Source organism: Drosophila subpulchrella, chromosome 2L (genome assembly GCF_014743375.2).
Source record: "Drosophila subpulchrella strain 33 F10 #4 breed RU33 chromosome 2L, RU_Dsub_v1.1 Primary Assembly, whole genome shotgun sequence".
In the NCBI taxonomy this organism is placed as follows: Eukaryota; Metazoa; Arthropoda; class Insecta; order Diptera; family Drosophilidae; genus Drosophila; species Drosophila subpulchrella.
In genome coordinates, this window is record NC_050610.1 from 14,423,597 (window position 1) to 14,444,964 (window position 21,368).

Here is a 21,368-nt window from a genome sequence, read left to right on the forward strand (position 1 = left end):
CACAAATGAAGTTAAGACTGATTTCGATGTCGCGCTGCTGAAATGTTCCAGCCTAAGTTAGAGCTAATTCTCATATTCATACTAAAACAAATTCAAAATCTTATCATAATTGACTTTTTCGTGCTCTCTTAGAACATCCCAACTGAAAATTGTACTATAATTTCGAGAAATAACGCAATTGGGTTTTATTCATAATTATTTTACAATTCATTTGTAGTTATTGAGAAAAGTAAAATATTCAAACAATTTGTATGAAACATATTATTTAATAACCATATTGAAACAGGCAAAAAATTATTTGGTTTAGGGCAGTTAAAAAAAATGTTTAAGTGTATTTGTTTAGTTATCAAGTCAGATATATGTACGCCTTACAAGTGTCGATATGTAGGCCCATCAAAATAACTATCTTTCCGATTCATCACTTTTCGATTTTTTACTTTCCAACTTGTAGTTTATAATTGAGGAATAATTTTATTATTCATATATTGATATATTGGTACCATTTGCACGCAGACCTTAAATGAATAATTACATCTTAAATCGTACATCAGCTTACACCTCTTTCATTTAAGGAAGGGAACTTTCATTCCAGTAGTTTTGGATACAAACTACCCAATGATTCGATGGATATCCACCCAATAGTTACTGGTCGGTTCCAAATCGTCCATGAACATGGTACATTCGAGTTCAATTTGGAGATTAACGAGGTTAGTTAAGTGATTTACATCATTCTATGGCATCTTCCAAGTCTAAGTATGAATTGTTTTCAATGTAGTAGTACTTATCACCAACACCATCCGCCTTGACACTTGACTCGGAACCAGCAACCGCTATCTCTTCCAATTTTTTAGTTTCACCAACCGACTTGACGTCCAATTTTTTCATTCATCGTTTTCTCTCCAACGTTTTAGATTTACTCGCTGTTATCTCCTTCAATTTTTCGAATTTATATTATTTTTGTTTTCTTTGGAAAAACCAAAAAACTCAAAAGAAAATTATAAAAACTGATAACAAATTGCTCAATTGTAACCTGAAAATACCTCTGTAGTTGTATTTTTATAGCGTCTGTCGGCTTGACGATCATCGGCTCGTTCTTTTCTAATCTTGAATTTTTCTTACTCTCTCGTGCGGTGATAGCATTATGCTTTGAAATTCTAATCAAACGATGCCTGACCAAAAAACAGTTGGCAACTTCTTTTCTCACCATTGGTTTTTTGTTTTGCATTGAATTCACAACTTGCAATTTAATTAGCTGCGGACCAAAGTTAAATGAGGAAAATAACTCAACGCTTTTTTGAATGGTGCCGCATAATGAGTGAAGCAAGAATATCCAGTTGCTGATGAGGCTGCTAATTTAAAACCGGAAAAGCTTTTAGCCAATTTACATACTTTACCCCAGCTCAGTTCAAATCGTCTGGCCGGGCCATTTTTCTCTTGGCCAGCATCAAGTCGCCACCCAGCGACATCTTTAAAGAAATTAATTAATGAAATGTTGATTAACTTTTGCCAGCCAGCCAACTTGAGCTCCGCCCCTCCATCCATCCCCCCTTCCAGTTTCCTCCATCTGAGATTTATGTCAAGGCATTTATCATGGCTCCAAAGGAGTAAACAAGTCCTGGGCGTTGCGGGCTCTTCAAGGACCAGCCGCCTCATGGGGCGTGAGCATAATCCACAAAATTATGCGCACTAAAGCTATTTACAATTCGTAAAATTTATTTTTTTAACTGTGTACAGTGGGCGTGCCGGGCAGGGCGAGCTTTGGTTTGGTCTTCTTTTGTCTGGCAGGACTTTCGAATGGGTTGAAATGGCGTGGGCGTGGTCGCCTGATGGCTTGTCCTTGTCTGGGGCTAATTAGCGTGACTGCGCCAAAAAAGCAGAATGACATCCGCAAGGGTCAGCTGGTTGAAGGAAAGGGTTAAAAAATTAGATAACAGAATAACCAATGCCCTAGAAAAAGTGTAATTTGTTTTATTACAAATCTGAATTCTTTCCGGAGGTTACAAGGTTGCATCTAAAAACAATAAAATAATTTGCAATATATTACTCGAAAGCCATTTAATTGGTTCATTAATTTTTTTAAAATCTATTTCAATTGTTTTATATCCCGGTAAAACGACTTTCTTAATTGTAACAAGAGAGATATGGAGTCGATTAAAATACTCAGGATCCACAATTAGCGGAAAGCTGTTTTTTCCAGTTCCCGTATACATAAAATTTTAAAGCAATATTATACATCGAAATACAAATTAAATACAAAAAAAGTAAACAGAACAGAGAATAATAGCAGAGCAAAATAGCACATTTTACCATATTCCAAAAATTCTTAAAATCTGTAATCTAAAGGTAATCTAAAAAAATGGCAAAGTAGAATTCAAGCAGTAATCGAAATTAATTTGTATCACGTTTGTTGGCACACCAACAAAACAATCCTATTATTAGAATTATGAGTTTTAAGAAGATCCAAATTGGTAGAGATTGATCAGTTTGGGTTCGCTTAATATACGTTGTTCTTGCAGTCTCCATTAGTACATTACTATTTATAGTTTCCTCTGATAGATCTAATCTCTGATCATAAATATTCCATTGAAGTGGCTCGTCTTTCTCGGAATTTGATAATGGCGGAGATTCGGTCTTAAGCTGCTATAAATTACAGAGGTATAAATTATTATTACGAAAATATATTACGAAAATAAGGAAAGTCCCCCAGCCTCTCCCAACTCACGTCTTCATTGCCAAACATCTCAGTATTTTCTTTGACGGAAGGCTCTTCATTTGTCCTCAATGAATCCAAATGGGTTAGAAATGGATTAGTTATAGTTTCCTCTGATAGATTTGGTCCCAAAATATTATCCAATTGAACATTCTCTTCTTTTTCGGAAACTGATAATGACGGGGAATCAGGCTTAATCGGCTATAAATTACAGAGGCTTAAATTATTATCACAAATATAAATTTTGAAAAAAAACTCACCAGTACTGCTGCCAAACTATATTGCCAGGCTATTCCGAAAAATAAAAGTACTATAAAGTATCTCATTCCGCTTTCGATGTGATCACAACACAAATGAAATTAAGACTGATTTCGATATAGCGCTGCTGAAAAGTGTCGAGTATTTTGACAGCCTAAATAAGAGCTAGTTCTCATATTTATCCTATCATAATTGACTTTTTGCTGCTCTCTTAGAACTTCCCAACTGAAAATTGTACTAAAATTTCAAGAAATAACGCAATTGGGTTTTATTCATAATTATTTTACATTTCATTTGTAATTTTTGAGAAAAGTATAATATTTAACAACCATATTGAAACAGTCAAAAAATTATTTAGTTTAGGGCAGCTTAAAAATTTTTTAAAGTGTATTTGTTTAGTTATCAAGTCAGATAAATGTCGATATGTAGGCCCATCAAAATAATTATCTTTCCAATCCCTTACATTTCGATTTCTTACTTTCCAACTTGTAGTTAATAATTGAAGAATAATTTCAATATTCATACATTGATTTATTAGTACCATTTGCACGCAGACCTTAAATTAATAATTACATCTTAAATCTCAGCTTAGATATATTTCATTTAAGGAAGGGAACTTTCTTTCCAGTAGTTTTAGATACAAACTACCCATTGATGCGATGGATATCCATGATATCCATGGACATGGTACATTCGAGTTCATTTGGGGATTAACGCGGTTAGTTAAGTGATTGACATCATTCTATGGCATCTTTCCAGTCTAAGTATGTATTGCTTTAAATGTAGTAGTACTTTTAACCAACACCTTCCGGTATGTATTGTTTTCAATGTAGTAGTACTTATCACCAACACCATCCGGTATGTATTGTTTTCAATGTAGTAGTACTTATCACCAACACCATCCGGCTTGACACTTGACTCGGAACCAGAAACCGCTATCTTCCAATTTTTTTTGTTCCACCAACCGACTTGAAGTCCAATTTTTCTGATTCATCGTTTTCTCTCCAACGTTTTAGATTTACTCACTGTTATCTCCTTCAATTTTTCGAATTTATATTATTTTTGTTTTCTTTGAAAAAAAAAAAAACTAAAAAAAAATATAAAAACTGATAACTAATTGCTGAAATGTAACCTTAATATACCTTTTCTAATCTTGCATTTTTCTTACTCTCTCGTGCGGTGATAGCATTATGCTTTGAAATTCTAATCATACGATGCCTCACCAAAAAACAGATGGCAACTTCTTTTCTCACCATTGGTTTTTTGTTTTGCATTGAATTCACAACTTGCAATTTAATTAGCTGCGAATCAAAGTTAAATGAGGAAAATAACTCAACGCTTTTTTGAATGGTGCCGCATAATGAGTGAAGCAAGAATATCCAGTCGCTGATGAGGCTGCTAATTCAAAACCGGAAAAGCTTTTAGCCAATTTACATAATAATAAAATAATTTGCAATACATTACTCGAAAGCCATTTAATTAGTTCATTATTTTTTTAAATCTATTTCAATTGTTTCATATCCCGGTAAGACGTCTTTCTTATTTGTAACACGAGAGATATGGAGTCGATTAAAATACTCAGGATCCACAATTAGCGGAAATCGATTTTTTCCAGTGCCCAGCTCCATTGGAGTTTTAGAAGGTGGCAACCCTGGCAAGTTTAGTGGTTCCTCCGGTCCTGAACATTCGCTCCAGGACTTTAAGCCTATGTGCCGCATCTGATCCACTATCTCCAGTTCCAAATTGCTATTGTCCTCCCAATCTGCCATAGATACTGGTTTATCATATTTTCTTCCAGAACATTCCCGTACATATTTCATTACATCCAGCTTGGCTCGATTTTCCATCTCCTTGTTTTTGAAATTCTCTTTGCCGCTTAAATAATTACACCAGTACTGGTCCATAACTATGACACACAAAAATAAAATAGCTAGGGTTAATATCTTTTACTTACAAATGGGGTTTTCGAAATCAAATACCTTAGGTCAAAAATGAACAGTCAGTTATGAACTAAAAGTAAAAATGCGTTAGAGTCAAATGTTGGACTGACAGCATAGATCAAGCTTGCTTTGTGAAGTGATTTAAATAAAATAAAATTCCATTCACACATTTTTATGGTTAATGGATATTATTTTCAAAATTCCAGCCTGGTCGGCGTAGTCCTCTTTAATTTCCGGAAATTCCAAATGATCCAATTCCACAAAGGGTATTTAATAGCGCAGTTGGCATCGCGCATCGCATCTCGCTGCCCGTAATGCGATTAATCATTGTCCATTGGATTGTTTTGAGGGTCGCCCATGGAACTCGTCAAGTTGGCCCTGCTTGTTCTTGCTGTTTCGCCTGATTGATTTATGTTTCTAAGCCCATTGTTTGGCACAGAAATGGAGGGGAGGGGTTCGGTGCCTTCCGAGAGGCTTAATTAGTTTGACCCAGGTGTTTTCGAGGCGAATGGCCGAAAGGAAAAGGTCTCCAGCTACAAGGGCTATTAGTCAAAGTCGTGTGATAAGTCACAGTGAAAGGATTAACGCTCAAAGGGATGGCTGTGGGGGTGGATTTATCGCGGGTCTGATTATAGAATTGCTTAAAAAAAACGGCTAGCCAATAAACCATTCGTGTGACGTGCGATTCATACCTTTTGTGCGGCCCTATAAATAACATGACACAATCTATGGCAAAAACATTATTTGGCAATAAAATGGAAATCGATTCGAGCCAAAGTTGACAAATGGCGGGCAAGGAACAAATGGAGCGCCGTAAGAAAAATAATATCGACTATCAAGGATTTTCCGACTGCTCCAGCTCCTGGCTGCTGTGACAATTTACATGGCCCAATTGCAGTCCCCTTTCCTTTGCCTTCCCCCGCCCAGATGGCTTTTCCATTCTCTCAATTGCCTTCCACGTCGTTCAAATTGAAACTTTTTGGAAAAACCCCACAGACACGCACAAACACTCGTACACTCGCAGGACACACGTGTGTGTGCATGGGACATCCTTTTGTGCTCCGCTCCCTTTGTACTTGTCATTTATGAAAATTTGTTTATTTTCGTAATGCTCCATTTGCAAATGTAGCCAAAGTAAATATTGCAGCTGGAGATGGAGTTTCCCTCAGTGAGTTATTTTTTATGGTTCTGACTGCGGAGCATAATTCATGCGCCTTTTGTTAATATTTGCATGACCCCCATTGCCCTCTGCAAATTTATAGGGGAAAATACGCTGTCATATTATAAATATTCTGAAAAAATATATTTTTGTTGATTTAATTAAACATAGCTGCCTTATCAAATATGTGGGATGATTCATAGCACTTGAATTGCTGCTTGAAATTATATTGTTGCATTTTTTTGTACATTTACCATATTTAAAATTTGAGTCTGCTTCTTATCACTCGATGAGCCCTCATTATTATTTTTTGGATATAATTTGCACAATAACCAAATATTTTCAACTTTCTTTTTGCACCTTTGAAACTCTTTAAAATTATTTTTTTAATTTAATTACATTCAGTTAAAAACACATATTCAGAGCACCAGCTTTCAATCTCATTATGAAACCTATACCGCCCTGTTTATTTGAGTTTTTTTTGCCATTCGTACTTTGATTAAATATTCATTATTATAATCAATATTCTCGTATAGGTTCAATAACGTAAATTATAGCATAAGCTTTCAGCAAGGACATGGTCCTGCGCCGGCTGGCAGCCAACAACAGCAAGGACAGTTAAATTAATTGGCAATTAATTATAGTTTGTGCTAAATGAGCCAGCATGTTATTGTTTGTGCTAACAAGCCATGGCCGTACACAATTAAGACTATTTTTTTTTGAACAATTAAATCGCACTCTTTGCTCTCCAATTTTTTGGTGCGATTTGAGAAGTTTAATTAAATTGAAAAATTTATATGTATCTGAAAAATAATTATTAATCGATTGGCAATAAGCAAGCCACTTTTTAAAAGCCTACCTACTTAATATTATTTTAACAAATTTCTAGCCTACACAAAAACTTCCTTTACTAAAAATATTAACATTTTGATAACCATTCTCTTTATACTCCAATAATTTTCCCAAATTAAATATTTATGAACCACATAAAAAATAGGAACTTTATTATGTTTGTTGAATCTTTGTACTTCCCCATACAATAAGAATGACAAATTTTCCAATCGCGAAATGAAGCTTAAATCATTGACCCATAAAGCAAATGTCAATAGAGAGAAGCGAATAACAAAAAACTTCCGCCAGGCATAGATTTTAATAAATTTCCATAACCAAGGCTGGCCAACTACCCACTTTCCACCACCAAAAAAGAAAGGAAAATAGGAAGCCAGCATAGCGAACTGTAAACATATTTCCCATATTACGTCACAGTGGCTTGTCGGAAAGGAGTCGCAACATCAAATGATGGCAAAAGAAAGCAAGTTGCCTGCCTCATACAACAAAAGCGAAGAGGCAAATAAACAAACAGCAAATGGGGTGGGGCGAACCCGCCAGCGAGCCATAAAAATAGCTGAGGCCAAAACCATTCAAACTTATGCTGGGACAGAGCCACCAAAAGCCAGCTCGCGACTGGCGCTTATATTTTATTGCTATTATCCTGTTTACCCCAATGTTTATGCACACACACAGTGGCACAAGCAGGAGTGTATACCGACGAGCGAGCACATGTTCATTTATGCAATGGTGTGCGAATTAGATGTGGCAGTCAAATGAAAGTAGATGCCTCGATTTTTGGCTTTTCATTTATATTTTTTCTGCACCCTCTCCGAAAGGGTATCACTCATTTTAATCTGCAAAAATTTTAATTTTAATAACAAATTATTTAAAAATTTTTTTGTTTAATATTTTAAATAACAATTTTCTAGAATAAAAGTAGATGCCTCGATTTTTGGCTTTTCATATTTTTTTTTATTTCTGCAACCTTTTCAAGAGGGGTTGCCTCATTTTTATTTACAAAAGTTATATTTATATATTTATAATATAATTGCTTAAGTAATTATATAATTATTATTATTTATATTAAAAAAAGAGTCGTATACATAGCCAATCTTAAGATATAAAATACCATAATTATTAATTCTACGATGTTTTTTACTTATTTTTAAATGTAACAAAGTATTAACTATAATTTAAAAAAAAGAAAAAAATATATTTGTAAGACTTATAAAATGTATACCAAACTATTAGCCAAAGAAAGTATTTTAATTTGTATAAATTATAATTTAAGAGTATACTAAGAGTATAAAAACATATCGGATATCCAGTTTTTCCACTCATATTTTTCTCCTTTTCGCTTTCGTTCAATTGAAACGGACAAGTTGGTGGTTTTGGGGGTGGCTAGAAGATTTGAGGGGTGGAGCACCATAGTTTAGTGACGTGTTTATATTCACGCACATATGGAAACCCGAGTCAGATGTCGCCGTGTGGTTTTTACGAGATGTCCCCCATCCGAGAATCTCCTTTATTTGCCAGTTGATAGGGGGGAAAAGTGCTGGCCTTGTACCTTTTCGCTGTGCTCCTTTGGACAGAAGTCACAGCGAATCAGTCGAAAGTCCCCATTGTTCAGCTTCTCCCTTTGTTGGACTTCCACTTGGGGTTAAAAGCATTGAATATCTAAGGAGACAACACTGTCATATTTTCAAATTGAGTGTACAAGTGCTTTCACTAAACTTTTGCTCATGTGAATCGGGTGGGTTTATTGGAGGGTCCGGCACACATTTGTTAGCTTTAATAAACATTTATATGACTTTGGCTTAAGTGCTGCATACTTTCTGGGGCGTGCGACCATGGAGCAGAGTTTGGGGACAAACAAATAAATTACGTCGCCAGCATCTAAGGACAACAAATCAAGTAATGCATGCATAAATTCAACAATTTCCACAAGTAGCCAAGAAAGTAGCTGAAAACTCCCCCCACCCCAGGCGTTTTCCACCCGCTTTTCTGCTTTTCCAATGACTCGCTCTGTAATTTATGACTTGACGCTGGAGCAACCACAAAACCAGAGGCAAAAGCACCAGCAGCAGCACCACTAGAACCAATGACAATTTTCGGAACAATTTTCGCGAGAGATAGAAACGGAGTGGCGGTAAAGGCGGGAAAGCAATGGCTGAGATGCCTCAAGAAGTGGCCAAGTATGCCGGTGGTTGTGTGGCAAAATTGTAAAATTGTTGAAATATAAAACTTTCCGCTGCATAGCGAGCTAACGATGTGGAAACCTGAAGAAAGTTATGTTATCAATTTCAGGAGCAACAAATAAATTTAAATTTACCACAAAGGACGAGCCGGGCCACATCGTCTTACCAAAAATTATGACCGGCAGGGCCAAAGGCTCAGCTAAGATGCTCAAAGCAATTGCTGAACTTTGATTTGAGGTTTTAAATTAAAGGCAACCGTTTTGAAGTAGAATTAATTAAAATGTGGGTTTTATTTAGCTGTTTTTCTCTTCAAAAACCAATAAAATCATGAATATTCTGACAGCATTTTATTTAGTGTGTATTGAGGCAGTCGGCAGAAAGTGATAAGTGGTATATTTGGTTATAAAATCAATTTCCTCTCTAGCCAAGCAATTTCCGAAAGCAATAATTATGCCAAGTGTCAATGCAAAAAAGAGAAAAGAAAGTGGTGAAAGGGGAAAGAAAAGCGATCTTTCTTTGGCCACCCCGTCTCCATTTCCCCAACCACAATTAATAACATTTTGTGTGTGTGGGTGGCACAAATCCTGAACAGAGCCCTAAATCCTTGAGCATTTAATTCGAACAATAGGGAAAATAATTACGAGTGCTGAGCACGTGAGTCGAGGGCACTTGAGCGGTTTGGGGTTGGTTAACAATGGGTATACCCTCTATAGAGGGAGTGAGTCCGGATAAGCCGTGAAAAAATTACACCAACAGACTAAGGCTCCGAATCTCTGACTGACGGACTGGTTCGTCCAACTGACAGTCAGCCGGAAGCAGCAACCAAGTCTGTTCTGCCCCATGTGCGATGGGGGGAGGGGGCTTACTTGTCAGGCAGTTAATCTAACCCATCAAGAGCCAGCCAGCTATCCAGATATTCCAGTCAGCGGAAAGCGCCGTACACCAGGTGCAATTAAGAATTTTGCACGGAAGCCAAGTCAAGTCAACATGCACGGGAAAGAAGGGGGAAAGGATGGGCACGGGGATATTTTCTAGGCTTCAATACACTCGAAATTATATTCCATAAATTATATATATTTTCTAGAATATTTGCAAAATATATTTTCTTACTTATACTAATATTAATTCTAATTCTAATAGTTCCAGACAAGGCATAAAGAAATTGTAAAAATAATAATAATATTATACAACTAACCCACCATTAGGAATATATTTATCTAGCTCCATAATCAACCCTCTGTTAGATTACAGTCTTAACTATAAGTTAGCATTAGATAATAATAATAATCATTTTCTTACTCCTTTTATACATTGACCATTTTTATTGTTTGTTCTATATTTCCTCTATTATATTTTAAAATGTTTTTATACAATGTCATCGCTATATAAAAATCGATAAGTTTGAAGAATAAATAACTACCAAAACATTAAATTAAATGTAATTCGCTGAAGTTTCGATTAAAAATAGATGTTTGTAAGTTATATTAAAAATAACCTCGTTTTTTTTTAAGTGCATCTGCCCAGGTATTCATCGCTATCTTCCCACCTGCGTTTACTTCGCTCCGCTCCTTGTGCTCGTTTACTATTCATTGTAGCGTGCCATTAAGATTTGTTGTTTGAATACATTTACCATTTGTTAGTGCAGCGCTCAGGACGCTCTGTGCCTCGGTGTGCGAATCCGTATCTGTGAGTCTGTGGATCCGGCTATGTATTTAGTATCTGTGTAACTGCGCGCTGTGTGCGTGTGTTCGTTTCTGCACTCACAGCAATTATTTACTCGCGCTTAAAGCTAAAAGGCTTTAATTGCGCGATTATTTGTCTTCTTCATTAAGCGAAACACGCAAATCTCAAAGGCAAAAGGAAAAGGCTTTGAATTAAGCGGCTGACGGGTGAAGTGTGGGTAAAACGGGGAAATTGGAAGGAGAAAGTAGAAAGCAACAAAAACAGACATTGGGGATATGGATGAATGGGTGTGTGTGTTGGGGACAGTGGGTGCCATAGGTTTGCCAAAGGAAAATTTCCAAGAGGATGGCGGTAAACTCGTTATTTGGAATGAGGTGAAATTAGTTTGATGAGGGAACAATTTTCGAGTGCGAAATGTTTTAATGGGTGCCTTAAATACCTTTAAATAGAATAATTATTCCTGAAGAGAAAAGCAAGCCTGGAAAATGAAATAGCTGATGAGTTTTGAATAAAAACAAAAGTACGTGCGATGACACTTTAAATTTTTTTGAGTAAGATTTTTGGCGATCCTTTGTTATCTACAAATTTTGCAACAAATTGGATAGGACTTAAATCTAGTTATTATTTTTATGAAAAAAATGTTAGCCAATTAAATAGCTGGAAATCGTATTTTAAGAAACGTCACATAAAATACTTAGTTTTATACTACATATGAAGAGTAAAAACAATTCGTATAAAAAAGATATCTCAGGAAACTATTTTATAATTCATGGTAATAGTAAAAAAAATTTTTTTTATTTCTTACTCAAAAAATATTTCTTAAAAAAACACTTGTGTACATTTGTCATACCAACAATTGTTTTAGCATTATTTTAGGTTTGTTCTTTTTCTTAAAAAGGGATATGTTTGTCCACCCACTGTTCGCTGCACATGCAATCCCACCCATACTTTTGCTCTACAGACATGCCACAACAGCAAAAGCACATATTCAGCGAAAGTTTCTAAATTATTACAAAACAAGCAGTCAAACAAACGGCCACATCAACGCCATCACCAGCCACCAGAGCAATTTGTGCCAGGAATATCTCGTTGGAGTCGTGGGCGTTTGTGCTAAATATATATTGGCAAAAACAAAAACGGCCACGGACGACGATGGCGACGAGGACAATTAAAAGCACACCTTTTTCAGTCAGCCAACCTGCTCCTCAATAATTGACGAGACCTCCCACCCGCCCCCGAACCCAGGTCTTTAGGCCCTGACTTCGCGCACCCGAACGAAGTGAAAACATCCCGCGAAAATGTTGCAACGTTCTAGTTTTAATTTCTGTGGGCGAAGCATAGTATCACACTAAAGGGAAATATTTTAACATTTAAATATACATCTTATTTTAGATTACTAAAAAATTATTAGATGCAATGACAGGGTCAAAGCAGATGTAAAACGGTTGATAACAATTTTGTTTTACTCATAAATATGTTTTAATCCAGATTTTTTCACTTAAAACGTATCATATTCTGTGTAATGATTGTAATAACTTGTTTTATATTCTTTAGAAAATATAAAGTAAGCTAGAGCATTTTATTGGAAATTAATAAAGCTTTAAACATATTGTAATATTACAGGATTTCTTCCTTAAGTTGTTATGGGTTTAAATCTACCTTTTTATTTTTGGCGTGAACATTATAAGTTGATAGAGAGCAATACGAACAGAATATTGTTTATATTGTTTAACCTTTAAACAAGCATCAAATATTTGTTTCTCTGTAGGGAATGGGAAAGAGGAATTTAACCTTAGCGCCAAGTGTTTTATTATGTAGTTTCAGTTGTTGGAATGTGTTAAGGATGCCGCACGTGTTACCGCCTCCCCACCAATTCTCCTTTTCGTATTACTTCGTGCGCGAAATTAAGCCAAAGTTGAAGTTTTTTGGCGGGTATGAGTGGTGGGATGTTGGGGTGCTGGGTGGTTAAAACGGAAGCCAAGCGCCAAGGCAGCGGCAGAAGGAAAAATTGCTTCCTTTCCCGCTCCGCTGGCAATCAAAGCGCTGAGTCAGTTAGTCAGACATATTGGATCGTGTGATGGAGGAGGGGTCAGATAAGCCAGTTCGGAATGGGTCGCTGCCAATTGCATGATAGTCGCTCTGGCTTTCGGCTTTGGCCGTGGCTTTAGGTAGAGCCGAGACAATGTAAGCGGACGGACCTCGGTTAAAGACACCTTCGAACTGAACCCCATCGAACCGAAGGAACGAACGTACTTGGGTGCGTGACTAACGGTATTTAAAGCCGCCGGAAGCAGTTCCAATTTAAGTTGCAGCCAGGGGCTCGGCCAGCAAATCGGGCTGAAATATCGGGTGGGTCGGGGCCAAAGCGCCAATAGGGTTGCATTCATTAAGCTGACTCAGCCATCGGGGGCAAGTTTAAAGACTCCTAATGCTGTTGATATTTCAGGAGCTATAAGAGGGGCAGCAAAAGTTTTCACCACTCCTCGCAAACATCAAACAGTGGGCTACAAAAATCACGCCTCAGGCGCTCTTTCAATTTGGTAGTCCATCCTATCTCGGGATATTGTTGGTTACTTTGTTTTAACAAAAGCCATCTTTTTTAAAACCAGAATTTAAGAAAGTATTTTGTTATTGCAACATCCAAATATTTCCTATAATAAAGCAACATAGACTAAAATTGTATATATTTATAGAAAATTCTTTGGGTTAATTTATTATAATTTAAAACTAATACTAAATAATTTGGTATATCGCTATTTTCGATTCAATGTCTTACCCAGTGTCAGCCAAACAAGGCGTTATACAGGCCCACACTCTTGGCCCGAAATTCCTTCCTTGTTATACTTTCTTCTCCTTGGCTTTTTTGGCAGAAACTAATTTAAGTGCGAGGCCAACGGCGGGGTGGCAGCCACATCATTAAGTCGAAGACGAAGGCGCAGTCGAAGCCATTTTATTTGTTTAAAATTTCATTGAAGATGCGCTCGGCAGCGTAGCATCGCCTTGTGGCGAAATTAAAAGTGCTGGTTAAGACAAAGATGGAGATGGAGATGCAAAGATGCAACCGCTTGTGCGAAAAACTTTATCCTGCTGGCTTTTTGTGGGCACAATCATTATACGCCCAACTTTGATTGAGGCTGGCGCTTCTTTTGGCTCTGGGTTTTACGTCTGGCCGACCCACCGAGGGCATATTATGCCAATCCCGACTCCGTTCCGCATTCTCCGCCTCTCCCCATGGATCGTATGGTATCCGTATCTAGCCCCCTCGATAGACAACTATTTACACAGGCTGTCGCGCAGCAAAGTTTCCCGTATGCGGGAGATCCGAGTTCAGGGAAAACGGCAAGTGCACTTGAAAGAAAAGGTGATTGATTCACTTAACTAACAATGTATTCATCCAAGAAACATTCACGGAGTTTCTTACAAATTTACGAAAAAAAAATGTATAAAAATTCATTGAGTTTATAAATAACTAAACAAAATTAGATTAAAAAGGTACACCTATATTTAATAGTCCTTTGTTTCCTTTACAAAAATTGAAAAAACTTTTTTTATAATAATATTTAATTTATATGTACTTCTTTTTATCGTTTTATGTATTTATTTAGGTATTACTAAACTGGAAAACTAAAAAAAAACATTTAATAATTATTTATATTGATTTCAATACAATTTCGATGTACTCTCCATTAAATTTACGCACCGATTTTAATGTTTCCCGAAAAAATTTAGATATCGGATTTTTAATATCAATATTATAATCTAATTTTTGTTAGTGTTTGAGGAGCGCACATAAAATTCGAAATTCGGCAACTTTTAACGCACCCGCATGCATTTCAACTTGCGTCAAATTGTTGCAAATAAAACGCAACCCCAAAGGTTTCCAGTTCCCGTTCCCCGTAACCCCCATCACAAATCTATTCGAGTTCCCCAGACACCGAGCGTTTGAATCAGCTCGTAATTTCTTTAATAGTTGTTCATCATTGGCGGGGTTCCAAAAAGGGGTATGTGGTGGGGGAATCGGGGAATGGGGAAGTGGGTGGTACGTGTGCGCTAAGTGGTTGTTAGCATGCATTCTGCATGGTGGGTGTGGTTCAGGTAAAAATACTTGTGTTAATTTATATGCCCCCCACTCGACTGTCGTTTGCACTCGCCCCCTAAGCCCGCCGTCCATGTGGATCCATGTGAGTGTTGCAGCAGATTGCGTTTGCTTGTTAAGCGCAGATTTGTCAATTAGGCTGACGTTAACTGGTACATAAAACGACGCGAAAACGGAACTTTTGATGGGGCTTCTGAAAGCGACAAAAAAAGAAACCTGTCTATTCCCGAACAGGGTTACCCATCAAATAAAATTACCACATGCCTGTGATGAAAATGGATTAGGAAAATTGGCTGTGAAAACGTGAAAATATTGAACTAACAAAAAGTGAATATCATCATAGTTTATAGAGTTCCATTTTGTTATATACCGATGAGCTTTAAATAAAGCAATTATAAAGCTTTACAAGCTTAGCAAAACAAATGCGAGCTTCGTTTCATCAACATAATATTTTGAATTAATCTAGGACTTGCAAAAATATACAAAACATATAAATATAAAAGGACAACGACTGTTTATTTTACACCCGCTTCTTATTTACTTCAATATAATATATAGGCCTTTCTTTATTCACTATACCAGAAACCACAACTTTTCATTAAGATATTTGGTGATATTTATATTTTAAGCGATACCCTTGATAATGCCTAGAATATTAAATATATTCTTAAATTCCAGATTTCTGTCCCCATTTAGGCAAAAGGATTTTTAAACACGCCCTGAGCCTAATGCAGATTCTGTAGTACCATTGATTGCGACGGGTTCGCGCCGACAATGAGACTGATATACAATATATTCCAGGGTAAAGAAATACGGTGTTGTGGGGACTTTTGGGGGGCAGGATGCCAAATCCGATTTGTTGTTTGGCGGGCATCTAATCAACCAAATTTAGTGTCATTTCAGCGCAGCGTGTGCGTGCGACATGTAAAGGAGCATTTTTGCAAGTATCAATGACAGACAGGACGCTGCGGGTGTCATCAATTTGAGTTTGTTCCGCCCCCTTTGCGTCCGCGGGCCCTTTTTGCCACTGATTTGCGCTGATTTTGCAGCCGCTGCCAGGACACATAGATACACAGGCGGAAAAGGAATCGCAACCGGTTCAAGAAAGATTTGTTCCGACCTGTTATTTCGATAAAGAGAGTTTCATATTGTATTGTACGAGAATAACTATAATGTTCCCTTCAACATTTGCTTAAGAAACACAAATTTTAAAGCTTATAATATGTATTCTAATCCTAATTTCTACTAATCTCACTACTTATTGTGAACTTATCAAGTTTAGAAAGTGTCCTAAGGAGAGATTAAAGAAAAAGAAAATAATAATAATATTTATTAACTCCTCGAGACAATAACTACAAATTTGTATGGGTTTCATATTTATTTGATTTAAGTGAAATAACATTTTCTCAAATCAATTGGGTAGAGATAACCTATTTCTTCAAGTGCACAAAAGAAGAGCACAGGGAAAAAACCATCAAATCCATCAACGGGTTGAAATTGCAACATTCAACAAAGAGCTCCCTGGCAAAAAAAAAAACTGGCAAAAGCGAAGCCAAAGGACAACATGCTGATGCTTCAATGCTGATGGTGGGGACCAAGAGGGGCGGGATGCTGATGACTCTGCCACCCGTCGAGGCTGCGTGACACGAATCCCAGGCCAAGGCGTGTCCAAAGTAGATGCCGCTTAAAAATTTAAATTGTATTTGCGGGCGCTGGGTGGCGATGATTCGGCAGGTGGTGCACACTAAATCATAGCAAAAATGTGCCGAGATCTCGTGTTCAATACCCTCTAGGAATGCCATTAGGTGTGAGGCATGTGGGACCTTATTGAATTTCAATTAGGGTTACAAAGCTATGCCATGTCTATAGGTACTTAATATTGAAATCAAAGAGTGCAAGGAGTAATCTTTGCCAAAACTCATTATCTATATTATATAGTGGCGCCCAACGTGGGGCGGAAGGTATTTAAAATAAGTGTTTGATACACGTGATATGCAGAACTAAATTATTAACTATATTTGCAGAAAATAAACTATAACTATAATTGTAGTATTATACTGTTTTAGACTTGGTGGCAATTAAACTTGTTTTCGCGTTTTAGATACACCAAGCTTTAACCTGCAATTTACATTCAATATTTTATGAGCCTGTGAGCTCGGTCTTTCCAAACGATACCCAGAGACTAATCCACTCTCCAGTTATCAGTGGCATCCCAACTGCTACACCCGCACCCCAAAACCACCCATCCCCCCTTAACCTTAACGAGCCACAAGCGACACTCTCATACCGCCTTTGGTTCTCATGTAAAAAATTGCACATAAAAATTGCAAAAGCCTTTGCGTTTTTCTTGGCCGCCGGTTGGTGGTTTTGGGTGGTTTGGTTGGCTGAGAGCCGTATACTGTCTGAAATTCAATCGTAGATTCCGGTTTTGGGGCTGGAAGACGAAAGACGAAAGATGGAAGCCACCCGGGCACGGGCACACCTGCTGATGAGTAAATCTTAAGTGCAATAAAGAAGGAGACGCAACAAAATCCAAAGTACGTGCAGCTGAACCCGGCCGGAGAGCCCGGCTAACCCGGAGGATATTCCCGGAACCCGAACCTAGCTGAACTGGGCGTACACTTACTTAGTGGGATTTCGGTCGTGTTCAAAGTTTGCCATTCTTTTAAGTAGTACATACGTATATGTACTACGGAATATATAGGGGATACTTTTTTTTTTTGTTTTGCTCCACTTTAACGTTAAATCGTAAATTTTGCAAAAATGAAAACTTTGAAGCGCCTACGTGACGCACTGAAGTAGACTTTAGACCCCCTGCCCAGGTATGAAAGTAGTTCGCCGGATTCCGGGCGCAAAAGTTACGCAAAACTCAGTGGCAAGTGTTAAGTGCGTTTGGGTTTAGCCAGCCAGAAGAGACCTCTCACTTCTAGCCCTAGCCTTCCTCAGAATTTTCCATAGATTTTTCCACCACCCCACGCCCACGCCCGTTTCCACCCTCAGGACAGCTAGTTAGGAGAAAAGCCGTTGCCGCAGCTGAAGTTTCTGAGTTGGCAAGAAAATTGCAAAGCTATTGCATGGAAGAAGTTGCCATAACAATGACCTGGAGGAGTTTCGCAACTGTTTAAAAGGTTTTGGACCCCGCGACTCGACCGAGCCGAGAGCAAAGGTCAAACGGCTTTCGCGAACTTTAACTTGAAAAATTTTCAAAAAATATATAATTGATTGATATTAATAGTATGATAAGCATACTTCTAAATTTGGTAATTAATTTAATCCAATCAAAACAGTTAATAAACGTTTTACTGAAACCTTGCAGTTTTGTCTGATTAAAATGTAGAGCAAGAAATGTATTCCTGTTACTTCTTGGAAAAATAAATAACTTAAGTCTTTATTTATATTCTACTATTTATGTTCTTACTATTTAGTATAATATTGCTAGCCATGTTGAATCTGCATTTCCTTTTTTTGCCTTTTGTTTAGAAGCAATTTAGTCATAATGTATTTACCTGAATTTTGATAAATGACTCACTCTCGTCTACTCCCTCACATAGTGCTTTAGATTTGCATAAATAAGACATCATTCACGGCACTATTTCCATTTACCACATCTCTCTTTGAGATTTGCCATCAAAGATTTCGCATGTGACATGTGGACCCCAAACCATGCCAGTCGTAAAATAAAGCACATTCTGTATTAAATATTTACCTACTCTCCGCTCGTATCTCTCTTTTATGTGGATTGTTAAATTTTCAAATTAAATTCCGGATATTAACGTGTTCAGTTCTGACCCAGGACATAATGCTACGAGTCTAACAAAAGCATTTTTGCATATTTACTTAAATAAAATCATTTTAACGATTTACGGCGCAAAATTTCATGCATTTCGTGTCTCGGTCTTTATGGGTGTTTTTTTTGTGAGTGTGTGTGTGCGTGTGGCATGTGTGTGTTAGCTTAAGCCAGTATGCGTATGTGTGTGTTAGAGAGCATGAAAGGCCCTTGACCAAGTAACCATAAAGCATGAAGCATGCTGCAAATAAGTAAGGCTAGACAGTCTTATGGCCGGGGAAGTGGTGGTGGTGGTGGGTCTACAGGATCCGGATCCGAGAAGGACCTCTTCGGGGTACGGGGCCTCACTGGTCAGGATATTTAGAGAGCTATATGCGGACCGAAAGCCTCGTCCTTTTCCACTTCTCGGCCTTCCATGTTTCGAGCTTCATGTTTCGTTACGTTTGCGTTTTGAGTGGGCGGCGGCGAATAGGGGGCGGTGGTTAGAGGCAAAGTGGGAGTGGCAGGTCGGCGATGTCGCTCGTAGCAGGAAACATGAAATTTTAATAATGTTTATAATGCCAAAAGGATTTGTTAGTCGACGTCGACGCTGCACACTGAACTGCATATGCACACATAAGAGGGCGGTCTATACAATTTGCGGAAACTTAGACTTCTTGGAACCCAAGCCGACATGACCTCAAGTTGGCTAAGACTTGTCTCTAACAGATAAAGGTCGTATCTTTGGAAAATGACTTAAACAATGTCAAATAACCATTTATATATTTACTGACCACCTATAACTGTAATATAGTTTCTTAATTTGTATACCAATTGTAAAATGAAATCATCACCTATATCATATTTCCCATAAAATTTTAGGAATACTTTCATTAAAACATACAAAAGAATTATAACAAAGCCATAGACTGAAAATACGTACCTACGTAATGCAAGGGTGTCTTAAAAATATTCTTATTAATTTTCAATTAAAATTAAGTACCAACTATAAAAAAGCATTGATCTGCCCTCGCTAACACACAAGTGTGCCATGCAGCCGTGTGTGGGTGTGCAGGGTGTGTTGACTTGAACGTACATCGCCATTAAGCGTGGTCGTCGCTGCCCCCATATTCACATCCACATCCAAGTCGATGGCCCAAAGAGGCAGCCATGACATATTGCTCTGCACAAATCCGCAAACAAACTTTATATGAGTGCCGAAGGATAAGAACAAACAAGCCGGGCTTGCATCGTCATTGACATATATACGTATCTGGCCTTATATATCTCTATATATCTGGTGCAGTGGTCAAAGTCCAATGATGATGAAAACGATGATGACGAGTCGACTTGCCAAAAGTCGAGCTCGGTTCAGTACGATTCAGTTCTCAATGGCTCAACCTGTTCAGTTGTGATGGGCTGAGCAAACATCGAAGCCACTTGTCAAACTGCCCGCTTCAGAATTCTTCGATGCTTTGTGGCACACTAAAAAAAAATAGGACCTTAATATAAAATTATAAACAGCTAAAATGTATATATCATTAAAAATATTTCCGATATTTACTAAATATATTAATTTCATAGCTATACTGAGTGAGGTTTAATTAATTAATTATTTATTAGGTTAAAAAAATTATTCGAGTGTATTCACATGACGAAATGTCCTTCACTGAGTAAACAGTCAAAGACTATGACTACCCGTCTCCCAGTTGGGTTCTGTTTTCCCAGCACTTCCACTTCCACTTTGGATATCGAAGGCGAGGCGAAGATTTTGGTCAATGAACCGCATGATTTTAATACTGACCTGGTCGGAATATTTGACCGTGTTATTAACTCCTGAGATGTCCGCCGAAATCGTTATATTATTAAGGCATGGATGGGCACACAAAGGGATGCAAATATCTCGATCACCCCACCTTTCTGTTGTCTTGTGCTTATTGAAATTTCATTTTACGACATTCGATATAAAATTTAATTAGGCAATTGCCTGGAAAGCACATGGGTGGATATCCTGATCGAACATTGTTTGTGGGGAGGCTCCACATTTTGTAATCCAAAGGATATCGCACACACAAAGCGACAAGGAGAAGTACGGCATCATTTATGGGGCTAAAGGATGTTGGGGTAACTGAAATATCTTTATGTTATGTGGCAAATAGAAAGGGTGTTGGAGAAACTTTAAAGGCTGGAACTATATAAGAGATATTGAATTAAATAACTAATGGGAAAGAAAAATACGCGAAGTGGCATTAAACCATTACAAATATATATATATTCTAAGATTGTTTTGCTACAAACACTTATATCCTTAAGACTGCTTATTCAAAATATACCAAAATATATTCTGTTTATAAGAAGAGAGCAATTTAAATTCGACTTCTATCAAATTTTTCCTGCTACTTCTACTGGCTCGCATAAATTTTCGGGTTTATCTTTTTATCGGGGGAGTCGAAGGCTTTAAAGTGCTGCCTTGGCATTGGGAAAGTCTCCCCCGTTTTATCCGGCATCCCCATTCATATTTCGCCAACTTTGCACAGCCTCTCCCCCGATCCCAAAAACCCATCCCATTTGCAAGCCTGGGCCAAAACAAAGCAATTTCCTATCTATCAGATTAAACTATAAATTTTATAAAGTTGACTGCATATTCACGGCAATCGAAACGTAACGAATTTAAATGGCCAAACAACGAGGAGCGGAGCGACAGAAAGTCAAGAGGCCAAAAGGACA

General features: G+C 37.5%; 2 protein-coding genes across 3 annotated transcripts; both read right to left on the reverse strand.

Moving 5' to 3' along the window:
- Positions 1–2,372: 2,372 nt before the first annotated feature.
- On the reverse strand, positions 2,373–3,099 carry LOC119547795. Of its 2 annotated transcripts, none has more exons than XM_037854811.1 (3): positions 2,971–3,099; positions 2,723–2,911; positions 2,373–2,637 (listed from the first exon to the last, which is right to left on the reverse strand). In XM_037854811.1, exons 1-3 carry the CDS (start codon positions 3,034–3,036, stop codon positions 2,389–2,391), a joined length of 504 nt encoding a protein of 167 aa, XP_037710739.1. In that variant the 5' UTR covers positions 3,037–3,099; the 3' UTR covers positions 2,373–2,388. The 2 variants fall into 2 exon arrangements, with proteins under 2 accessions (XP_037710739.1, XP_037710736.1); XM_037854808.1 differs by having other exon boundaries at positions 2,373–2,640.
- A 13,958-nt stretch (positions 3,100–17,057) lies between these two features.
- On the reverse strand, positions 17,058–17,553 carry LOC119546303. The gene is given in 4 exon segments (XM_037852495.1): positions 17,058–17,153; positions 17,155–17,325; positions 17,327–17,360; positions 17,417–17,553. Coding segments are annotated over 4 exon segments (438 nt in total).
- Positions 17,554–21,368: the final 3,815 nt, after the last annotated feature.

What these genes read in the sequence shown, in the direction of transcription:
- LOC119547795 (XM_037854808.1), bottom strand. Translation starts at nt 3,036, where the DNA reads ATGAGATACTTTATAGTACTTTTATTTTTCGGAATAGCCTGGCAATAT. An exon ending in ATAGTTTGGCAGCAGTACTG is followed by an intron (nt 2,912 to 2,970) that starts GTGAGTTTTTTT and finishes TGTAATTTATAG; the next exon opens with CCGATTAAGCCTGATTCCCC. An exon ending in AGATGTTTGGCAATGAAGAC is followed by an intron (nt 2,641 to 2,722) that starts GTGAGTTGGGAG and finishes TGTAATTTATAG; the next exon opens with CAGCTTAAGACCGAATCTCC.